Source organism: Suncus etruscus, chromosome 17, assembly GCF_024139225.1.
Source record: "Suncus etruscus isolate mSunEtr1 chromosome 17, mSunEtr1.pri.cur, whole genome shotgun sequence".
In the NCBI taxonomy this organism is placed as follows: Eukaryota; Metazoa; Chordata; class Mammalia; order Eulipotyphla; family Soricidae; genus Suncus; species Suncus etruscus.
Window position 1 is genome coordinate 19,447,456 of NC_064864.1, and position 11,825 is coordinate 19,459,280.

Sequence of the window (11,825 nt, forward strand, 5' to 3'; positions counted from 1 at the left end):
TGTATTGCTTCCTAAGAATGTCTCTGGTCCAAATGAAACCAAAGTTTGCTCCAAACCTTTCTATTTGTAAATGTCTGACTTTGCATCCATTTACATGCAGGCATTTTTACAAGTATGTGTTTTGTGTGTGCGTTTTTATTTTTAAAGGATGTGAAAATAAGTGTAATTATGACACTGCCCTGCTGTTTAAGATGTAACAGAAGAAAGAGAGCAGGGCAGAACTCTCAGGGGATATGGAGAACATGATGAAGAAGCCATTGCTGGGGTGGGTTTCTAGTCATGGGCCTTTTAACTTACTCTGGGGACAAATCTGCGCAATCTGGGGAGGCAGTTAATACAGAAAGGGGGAAACCAGCTGCACCCTGCCTTCATGGAGAGCATAGCCAGAAGGCCCCCCCACCAGATGTTGTCTGGAGGGGCAGTGACCCCTGAGGCACCGCCCCATGTATTGCCAGGGAGTCTAAACTTGGATTCAGCCACATGTTCACCATCAGGGAACCCCACACAGACCCTTGCAAACTGCTGTTTTCACATCCTTTGCATTCTGGTGTCAGGATGGTTGCCACTTAAGGATATCAGTGCTATATACTGGAGCAAATGCTTTTCAAAAGAACGTAGTTCATGGTGCTGTCAATTCACAATGGACAGTAAATACGGTTCTTGCCAAAACTCCTTCTTTTGTCTTCAATTAAACACTTGGAAAAATTTTTATTCCTGTTTCCTAACTTCCTTGGTGATTTGTCAATCTTGGAGTTGCAGGCAATTTTCAGTCAACATGATTCCTTTTGCATGCCTCCTGAGTCACTATTTCTGGGTGGTTTGGGGTCTTAAGTGCTACATGCCATTTGTCCTGTCCGCGCTGTGGGGCTCCCTGGGTGTGCCCTCGACTGAGAAGGTCCCTCTCCACCAATTTAGGCGTAGTCAGAAGATGAGTAGAATAAGCTTCTTCCTTTTAGGGAACTTTTTTTGTAGGTGCTTTCTGCTGCAGTAAACCACTTCATTACAGCCCATGTGCTGAGCCTTCTGCTGCCTTGCCAAAAGTTAAACCAAGCCGATGAATACCTATCAGATTTAAGAGTTTGAAAGTCATGAGCTAAGTCCAACCCAGGATTTTCTGCTAAGTTACAGTTACCAAGAGAACACATGCTAGTTCCCTAAATCTTAACAGTGATTTGGAAACCTGGAGCCTGAAACTATTTATGTAATTGGCACAGAAAACACACATTTGGTTTGAATCTCAAAGGGAGTTTTGCCAAGGCCTTACTGTCTGCACATGAAGTTGTGATTCTTCAGTGCAGAACAAATGATCTGTTTTCATTTTTAGGCATGTCAGACCCGAACTGGCCTGAAGAGAGTCCTGTACCACTCACGAGAGCTGATGGCCCTAACACTGGGTGTCCACACTATGCAAATGATAGTGTTTATGCTAACTGGATGGTTTCACCCTCAGCGGCACAGTTAATGGACTCGTTTGATAGTTAACATTTCTTGGTGAAAGGTAATGGACTTACCAGGGGAAGAACGCGGGCTTTTCACACTGGCCGGTGATTTTCCCTCCCAGCAGACCTAGCACACTGGACAGTGTCCCGAGTCCAGTGTGGAAGTATGCCCTTGTCTTCACGCTTGGCCGCGCCCAGTGTGGGTCTCTGTGTTCATCGTGACTGCCGTGCACTCTGCTCACATGCCTGGGGCCCCCCCTCACTACCCAAACTGTTTGATTTCTCTGGTTGCCCCCAACAAGGCAACATGATTTCAACATGAAGCACACACACACCCCAAGGCAGCAGAAAATGATTGGAGCCTATCCCTCTGTCTTTGTTCAGGAGAGCCTGGGAAGGCCTGAAGAGCATCTCATCCAACCTTGCTGGCCTGGAGGGTTAGAAGGGCCCAGAGAATGGGCCTTGGCTCATATTTGAGACCCTTAGAAGCGATGGTTTTATCTTTTTTTTTTTAAAGAAATCTAAGTAATATAGTCTTTTTCTTAGGGTGATATTTAATTATTTTTTATCATAATTGATTGTTTCTTAGATTTAGCACAAAGAGGGGAGCTGATGTCTTACTTGCTGTATATACAGGCAGTCTAAGTAGAATTGATTCACAGGATGCATTTGTCCCCATCACTGCCCCCTAACAAGGACAGAAAGAAGATGAGGGCTGATCTAATGTATCATCACCTCCTCCCAAGAAAACTCACAGCATGGACGTGGTTCCTGAGAATCCCATGTCCTCCAATAGTAAGTGTACTCCACACTCAAAGCCAACAAGCCAGTGAGTCATCATGACTGAGTGGTGCCTGTGCAGCTTATTGGGGACAGTTCAGCTAGTTCCATTCACGTTTGTATTGACAGTGACCAGCACTGCTATACCTCCAATGACAGAGTTCTGATGTGGCAAAAAAAAAACCAAAACCATGTTTTGGCTCTTATAGAGCTTCTGTGAACAGGTACATGTTTCAATTCTTGTGTTTGTAAATTAATGCTGCTAAAAGCAAGGCCTTTCTCTTCCTTCCATTCTGACCATGACTCATAAGCTCCTTGTCATTCTCCGAGGCTCGTTTGTGGTCACACACTCTGGGCTCTGCCCGCCTGTCCTGCGGGGGTGGTATGAGTATGGAGGAAGTCCTGGCAGCCTTTCTGTCTATCTCAGCACTGTTGCATTGCAGAAGAGGGTCAGTTACCAAAACACTGCCTGGTGTTCAGACTTCAAGCACTGTGAAAGCACTTAACAGTTATCTCCTTCAAAGACTGTCTTCTGCCAACATTTCACAAAAGCATGTGGGGTGGGCCAGACAGCTAGGATGGGTTCATGCCAGAGTCATTTGAAAGAGAAGGGAGAGGGTATATGTGTCCATGTTGACATACACCCTGAGAGAGTTACTTACTGGAAAAGCACTTGAAGATATGTGACTTTCGTTTGAGCCATTTTCTGATACACTGTGATAAGTTCTCTTATAAATACCTAGTTATGATCAACTTTTGGTTTTCAGATGTGCTTAATGATGGTCTTTTTGAAGGCAGAAGGAAGGATCTAGCTCTCAGGACGTTAAAAACGCCAACTTCATCAAGTGTGAATTGCTGAAGTTGGTTTGTTCTTGGCAGCGAGAAAGCCAGTGGCTCTAGGTGGCCAACTCAGTGATGGGAGAACTAACCCTTGAATAATAATCCCATTGTCTAGTCCCAAATTAAGAACATTCTCATACTTACTAGTCCTATCAGACAGAATTTTCCCATGCATATATGCAGGAGTGTCTTAAGTATTAAGTATTACTAAGTATTAAGTAACTATCTGTTAGTTATTAAAATTTGTGAAATCAATTTATAAGAGTTTATTTAACAGCCATGTTCAGTTGCTTTTGTAACCAAGGTGACTAAGGAAAGTATTCTAGTGATGTAAATAAAATTATGAATTAAAATGTGTAAACTTCTTGACTCTGTTGAAGTTGGAAATGTCAAGCTTCTGATGTTGGCATTTTGGTACAAGAATTAAAATATCAAAGGAAATTTATTGTGGTAGCCATTGGGGAGTAATAGTGATTTTTAAATGTATAAGGTTCTTGGTGATATTGACTCATCTTGTTCATACTGAGGCACTTTTCTAGTCACTGTTAAAAAATGAAGTCAAGAGGTTGGAGAGATTGGATAGTAGATAAGTATAACCCTAGTTGGACTCCCATAAGCACATACCATCGATCTCCAAGCCCTGCCAGATATGATCCCTGAGCACAAAGACAGGAGTAAGCACAGAGCACTGCCAGTATGTCCCAAAGCCACAAAAACAAACTCAAAAGGAATAGCCAATTCACTGTTGGAAGAACTGGTCCCTGAATTTTCTCCCCTAATGTTTGATTCTACTTGTGTTGAGTTCAACAAATACTCTAACTTTTCATTCAACATCATCTCTTTATCAGCTGAAAATTATTTTACTCATAGTTTCATGTGAAAACAATGAGACTCAAGAGTCATCCTGCTGCATTTACAGTTCTCTGATAATTTGCTGGCTTCAGCTTTTTTTTTTTTCCCCTTTTTGCGGTTCCAGAAGTTGAACCCAAAGCCTTGGATATGCTAAGCAGTTGCCTAACTACTGAGCCACACCCCCAAGTCCTTACTTATTTTTCAAAACCGTAGTTGTACAGTGGTGGGAGATAGAATGTAAAAATGCAGAGTCATGATGGAGGGCTCATTGGAAATAGGAGACAAAATTTGCTCTGCAACACAAAGAGGCTTAAAATACTAAATGTGTCTATTTATATCTTCCTGTTTAGTTATGAGGAATCCTGTGAATACCTCTAGTGCCTGGCAAGGAGCAGGGCAGTCCATTGGCAAATATAAGCTGCTGCAATATAAGTCTGATTTTTTTTGTATTGTGCCCAGATGCCAAGGTCCCCTGTCATTTCCCAGGTGCATGGGTATTCCCACATGCACACAGCATCACCTGGGTGCTGGCCTCAGAGTTCTCTGCCCTCAGCTTCCCCTTTTGGTTAGTTCCCCTGGGATTGAAAATTAGCATCCATGAGCAGTGCTTATATACCTGCATTTGGTTTATTTTTCTTAAACATATTTTCTACTTATCTTTAAGGTCTTCCCATCACAAGGCCCATTTATCTAGGTGGAAATAGAGTAGAATACATTGTCTGAGATCAGGGTATAGACAAATACACTATGTATATATAATTTTTTTTAATTCTAAAGGGTAGCATTTTTCCCAGGCAGAGAAGTACATGGATAACCTTTCTCTCATGAACATAAGCTGGGATGATTTAACTAGTGGAATTAATGGTGGTCTGGCTTACCTTTGTGACTCTGGAAAATATGTACTTAGAGTAGGACCAAAAGGCAGAGGTGACAAGATGCAGGTTTCCCTACCTTTAATACAGATGCATGTGGGCCATCTCAGTCACCCATTCTATCAGAAAACACCCTCTCCATTGAGGTAACCACCCAGCCCATTAATTTCCCAGGACAATGACCTTGTTAAAACTTTGTAGACTTTCCCACCTCTGCTCATATGAAGGGTGACTTTAGTTATGATTATAAGAAACCAAGACCTGTGACAGGGTATTTCAGTTGGTGCATACTGCCTTACTGAGGTATTTGGGGGGGGGGGCTGTCTCACAATTGCAGAATAGGCTTCATTTCTAGCATCAAAGAGGCAAAGGTAATGAATATCCCAAAGAAATCACAGTGTGCCTTTTCAACTCATTTTGATTGCCGTGTCAAGTGACAAGACATTTTCCCAGAAGTCTCTGGGATGTGTTAAATCCCGGAACCTGGCCAGCCTAGATCTTCTGCTGGAGTCCAGACAGGAAAGTTGTGACCAAGGAGATCATCAATATCACTTTGGTGTCACAAGGAACTGGACCACCAGGCAGCATGGAGGAAGCCATAAGCCAAGCCTACACAACCACTGGGACTGTGTATGCCAGAGACAGACCACAGTCCATCCTTCCCGAAGGTATCGAGTAATTCAAGCTCAGATGAGTGTGGATGGGCAAGGTAAGGCCAATATATTTTTAAAATAAAATATTTCCTCCTTTGAGGAAGAAGTCCTTTTGCTCTTCATATACAGTACTTACCATGAAAACTGCCTGTTTTGAATAAAAATGTGTAGTGGGTATTAAATGTCCATGTTTTTATTTACCATTGTGTAAATAGTAGCAGAACAAACTTTCCTTGTTGGCTGTTCTACTTTTCCCCTTGTTTGTGAATCTTTTTCTCTGATCATTTTCCCCATGAAGGAAATTAATTTCTGTGGGCCAAGAAGGGTCTAGCTCAAGAGGCCAGGGACTCTGCATTCCCACAAGAAGCCTACTCTGACAGTAGGCTGTCTCTAAAACCCCTCTTCCTCCACTGCTCTCTCCCCAAAGGCGCATGATTTGCTTTTTATTTTGTGCCTTTCGAGTTGTAAAAAGCTTAAATGTTTTTTTTCCAGCAGCTTTGTGGCCACAGAGGCCAGAAGCTCAAGCATTGTTTGAATTTCTCAGAGCTCTTAGAGTAAATGAGTATGTCAAAGGTTTAGGGTGTTTCCTGAGTTTCTGGTAAGAAAAGGGAAGATTATAGAAAGTGGTTTTGGTTTTTGTTTTTTTTTTAAGAATATGAGAAAGATGACTAGAGGTCAAGGCTCTTACTGTCCTTGTAAGCAGCTGACCCTGGTTCATTTCCTAGTACCCTGAGCAGTACCAGAAATTATTCATTAGCACAGCCAGGAGTAAGTCTTAAGCACAGCTGGGTGTGACACAAAACAACAGTAAAAAAAAAAAATTGGTGGTGGTGGTGGGGATCTGGAGAGAATTTTTGTATTCAGCCTCTCCCTGTTCAATCCTTAGCACCACATGGTTCCTTGTGCACTACCAGATGCAATGCCAGTAACCTGGGGGTAAACCCTGACACTGCAAGGTCAGAGAAATTTCATATTCTCTGTCCTTACCTCAAACCTCCAGCTTGGTTGTCAAAGAATCATGAGGAAAGGGCAGTGAACCTTTGGGGCTAAGCAAAAAAGGAGTGATACAAGTTGGAAGAATTCTGGCCTTGAACAAGAGAGTAAAGCAGAAAGAAAGTAAAGCAAGAAAGAAAATAAAGCAAGTGTTAATGGCAGAAAATTGTGGGGTGTTTTTTTTTTTGGGGGGGGGGGTTGGGCCACACCCGGCGGTGCTCAGGGATTACTCCTGGCTGTCTGCTCAGAATTAGCTCCTGGCAGGCACGGGGGACCATATGGGACACCGGGATTCGAACCAACCACCTTTGGTCCTGGATTGGCTGCTTGCAAGGCAAACGCCACTGTGCTATCTCTCCAGGCCCAAAAATTGTGTTTTTTAAGAAATCTAATTATCTGTAATCTTTTGGTTTTTCTTTTTTTTTTCTTTTTTTCTTTTTTAGGAAAAAAGACCGAAAATGCAGTCAAGCAGTAGATTTTTACTCTCCACCTGCTATAGCAAGAGCATCAAGCTTATCTTTGCTTGACTCTTGGTAGAGAATCAAAAGCATACAGAATTGTGGAAGTTATTATAGAAAAAATATATTATTCATGGTAAGAAAGTGCAAAGAGGCTTCTGGCCTGCTGGATTTGGAGGTTGTTAGTGAGGGGAAACTGGTAGCAAATTCTCTAGAAGCAAAGGGTCTATTGAATAACTCTGGAACACATGGAACATAGTTGATCTGAGATGGAACTGGGGGTAAAAAGAAAAAAAATAGTGCCCGAGTCCTGAAAATTCTGAATCAGATACTACAGAGCTCTGAGTCAGGGTCTGTCCATGTTCCTTCCATGATCATTATCTTGTCTACATATTCAGTCCCTTTGACATTGTTCCTTTTGGATTTTTAGCTTATGAAAGGTTGATGAAAGCAAAAAAAAAGTCTCTAGACTTTTCTCTAGACTTTCATATTGTAATGTAAGTCTTCCTCACATATAGACTTGTCATCTCAGTGGCCAACTTTTGAACTTCCTGTTGTATCATGATGGTGATCTATTGATTAGGAGCTGGCTCTTGAAAAGCATTTCAGACTTTTGGTAAAGGACAATGGTTGTAATACATCATGATGAGGATATAAAAACTATAAATAATAATGGGATGCCTTGAACCAAGAACCCCAACCCAAGTCAAGAACAAATTCCATATAGACCATGAAGATCAATCTTAGGGAATCGAGTCACTTTGAAGAGGAGTGAATGACAAAAGAGTTTGAGCCCTACTTTGTGGTGATCAGGATTCTGTGCTCAGAGGTCACTCTTGGGGGTGCTCAGACCTCGCTCCTGCTTCTGCTTGGGATACAGTGCCAGGGATTTAAATTGGGGCCATCCAAATGCTTAAACGAATGCCTTATTTCCTGTACTATCTCTCTTGGCCCTCAAGTAGTTTTTAACTTAAGAAGAATATTTATTACTATTCTGTCTTTGCTATTTCACTGATCCTAAGTACAGAATTCAGAATGACATGTACCATGACAATTGCAATGAAAAATCTAAAGCCTGATCAGTGTTCCATCTAGGGAAGAGGTTACAGTATTGCTACAGAACTTCTGCCAGAGTTAGTGAAAACATTCTTACAACCCTGTAAGTGAACATTATCAAGATCACTAATCTGGCTGTTTGTTTAAACTATAGAGCACTAATAGCTCCAGGGAGAGTTCTAGGTAATTAAAGCTAGCTTCGTTTTGGAGCTTATTTCTGAATCTGAGTTTTTCTGTCTTGATAATTTATAGAATTTGGTTGACTGTGTACAGACAGGTCTTAGAATGCTGTTTGTAATGTGCCTGAAATGTTAGTCTGAAGAACATAGAGCAGGCATCCTGACCACAAATCTGTTAGGAATATATAGAGGTCTAGAAGTAAGATTGTTCATGACAGAAAGCCAGAACCAGTTCTTACATCAGCTGGGTTACAATTCTACATTTCTGTTGATATCTCATAGGGAGCAAGTACCTGGATCTCTACCTAATAAAGGTTATTGAATTCAAAGTTAAAATGATAGAGGGTAGGGGCCCGTAAGATAGCATGGAGGTAAGGCATTTACCTTGCATGCAGAAGAACGGTGGTTCGAATCCTGACATCCCATATGGTTCCCCGAGCCTACCAGGAGTGATTTCTGGGTGTAGATCCAGGAGTAACCCCTGAGCACTGCTGTGTGACCCCAAAAAAAGAAGAAAAAAAAGAAAAGGAAAAAAAGTAAAAATTAAAAGATATAGGGTATAATTAATTGGTTGTAATAATTAGTTCTTTTTCTGGGATAGGGGTATAATGGAAAATTGCAGATTAATTTGTTTCCAAGTTGCTTAAACTGGAGCTGAAATTTCCTGTTTTTTTCTTAATAAGACTGGAATTTCTTGGGTTTCATCATAACAGTCTGAAGATGATAGAAGAATCAATATTCAATAGAATCAGCATACCCATAGAGGTCTGTGAGGAAGGCATTATTAGATGGATGGTTTCAGAGCCTATGTCTGTTCTGCTCCTATGATTCTCCTTATGACACAGAAAATACTTGTTTTTACATAGAGCCCATTTAGATGGCTCAAGACAGTAACACGAATGACAGCAAAAAAATAAAGAAGAATGAAAGTCAGGGAAATAGCTCAAAAGGCTGAAATGCGTGATTTGCAAGCAAGAGCCCCAGTTCAATATCTGGCATTGTATGGTTCTATTAAGTGCTTGCAGGAGAGGTCCCTAGTACTGTGCGGTATGAACCAGAAACAAAACAGATGAAAATGAAATGAGCGACCTAATTCCATCAAAAATGCCAAATAGAAATTGATAAAATGCCAACCTGAGACTAGCCAAGGAAGACAACTCAGCAGAGGCTAGATTCAATGTGATTGACATCCTTTTGGAATTGGTAAAACTAGAACCTCTATAGAGTTTTTGGGTACCACACCTGACCAATAACAAAGCAGCAAGCAAGGCACACCGTAACTTGGAAGAAATTCCAAGAAAATTAGAAACAAAGATCCCCTCAAAACAGGGGAAAGGCTATTTATTTTGTCCATTTATTTTACCAGCAAGGAAACTGTTATCATCACTTTGCTATTTTTGTCAGTACCTCAGACAGGCTAGCAGAAGTGAAAATTCTTTTTATAATAGTAAATTGGGGGAGTATTTGGGCCATGCCTGGCTGTGCTTACAGTTTACTCCTGGCTCTGGATTCAGGAATCACTCCTGGGGAACCATTAATGGTACCAGGGATTGAAACCAGGTGAACAGTGTGCAAAGTAAATACCCTACCTATTGTACTATTTTTCTGGTCCCCAAATAATTTTAAGTGACTGATTAGAGATTGTTATGGGGGGAGTTATATTTTTAGGAACTACATATTTTTCAGGTGACAATTGTACTTTAGGATACCCAAGGTAATGTTAATTTTTAAGGGCATATATTGCCTATTTTCTGTCATAAAATCTGCATGGTGGTGTGGTCCCATTCATTCCCAAGGTCCCTAAGTAGCCAAAGCTCTGCTGGATAGGGTCCTCTAAGTAATAATAGGCTGACAATTCGCATCCATCGATGGCAGAAATGTGATTACTGTTAAAGCACTCCTAATGGAAATTCAAATAACAGGTGTTTTTAAAATGACAATTATTTGTAAGCCTCCTGCTTGAGTTTCACGCCAAGTTTTGGGAGAGCTTCAGCCAATTCCTGTGTAAATGTTCTTCCTCTGGAAACTGAGCCCATGACCTCTTCTGCAGGGTTGTTCAGAGACACACACAGCTGATCTCCACACTAGCACATAACCAGTCAAGCAGATAGTACTCAATGATGATAGTCATTTAATGTAATCAAGTGTGACATTTGCTTAATGAGGGGTCAAGTGGCAGAGGTTTGGGATAAGAGAGGGTTCCTTGTTTGTCCCTATTTTAAGGATTTCAGTGCCTATAACTGAACTATGCACAAAGTACTTAAAGATGTAAAAGACTTAGTCGTTATCTTCAAAAGCTCATGACATATGAAATCTACAACTAGTTGAGGTCTTTTTAGTTTTGTGCCAGGACCAAAGTTTCTGGAAAAGCATACTAGAATATAAATGTTTATAGTTGCTGAAAAATAACATGAGGTAAACCTTGATGTTGAGCAAAAACCAGACATTGAGCAAGCCTGGCTCAAAGAATATTCTTCAGACCCTCTCACCAATGGGATTTCCCATAGGGTGTGGCTGTGAACATCCGGGTTAAAGATATAGCAATAGCCATCATCCAGTGACAATAGCCCTGATCCAGAATAAATTCTCTACCTCTAGAATGTCTCGTCTGCAAGATATGCCCTAATGCAAAGATTCTCAACGTTTCCTTATTTGAGTCACCAGGGGAGTTTTTTTAATCCCTACTTTTTTATTTTGATATTCCTAATAACATGGATAGGTGATGGCCTCACTGAGGACAATTCTATCAGTATGATGTCTGAAGGTAGGACACAGGCTTCAATAATAACAATATATCTGTTTAGATTATTTTAGGGAGCAGTCAATGTTGAAAATCATGGTTCTAGAGAGGCCAGATAGTACCTCAAGCAAGTGCTTCTTGCCTTGCTTGTGGCTGATCCGGGTTAAATCCCTGGCATCTATGGCCACTGTCTGGAGTAATGCCTGAGTGCAGTCAGAAGTAACTCCTGAGCAACACTGGGTGTAGCCCCTAAAAAAACAACCACAGCTCTAATGCATTTAGCCATGACTCTTGAGTTCCTACTACCTAGTCATCCATCCCACACCCAAAATAAACTAATACAAAATTGCATCTGATCCTCATCCCAATTTTAGGAAGCAAGTGCTATTGTGACTGAGCCAAGCACAGCGAAAATCAAAGGCTTGGGGACCCTAAGCCCAGGCAACCTGTCATGGTCACCGATGTGAAAGCAGAGTGGAAGCGGGGCCAAGTGGAAGTCGGACCCTGGAGTTTTTTTTTTTTTATAAGCACTGCCAAGTCCACCCAGATAAGCAGGTAAGTGCTTACTTGACCTGTTCCCACCAGCAGGGTGTTAATCCCTAGGACTGATTGTGCAAAGTGCTTCCACTTCGGAATAAACCATCAGGTAAGATTCATTTTTCCACTCGCTTAATAGAATGTCAGGTCTCGCAGCCGTTTCCCAGAAACTATAACTCAATTCCTTTGTTTCTCAACGAAGAAAACATCCAAAGAAACGCAGTGACTAGCCAACAACTCCTGAAGGACTCAGACACCCCTGACGTCTCCCAGTCCTTTAAGTCTTGGCGCTAAAGCAGACACTCACCGAACCCCATGGGAACTTCCAAGACGATTCTTGGGACCATGATCCCATCTGTCGCAGGGCTACTCCATGCCTCCTGGTGAAGTCAAACATCCCAGACATCATCCGAAATCCTTGTCACT

General features: G+C 41.5%; 1 protein-coding gene across 1 annotated transcript in view; it reads left to right on the plus strand.

Annotated features, from left to right (window-relative positions):
• Positions 1-2,408, plus strand: part of RET (ret proto-oncogene) — a 62,401-nt gene extending 59,993 nt beyond the window's left edge. The window contains exon 20 of the mRNA XM_049764590.1: positions 1,325-2,408. Coding sequence (XP_049620547.1) covers positions 1,325-1,482 — 158 coding nt within the window. The 3' untranslated portion in view covers positions 1,483-2,408. The remainder of the gene's footprint in view (positions 1-1,324) is intronic.
• The last annotated feature ends 9,417 nt before the right edge of the window (positions 2,409-11,825 follow it).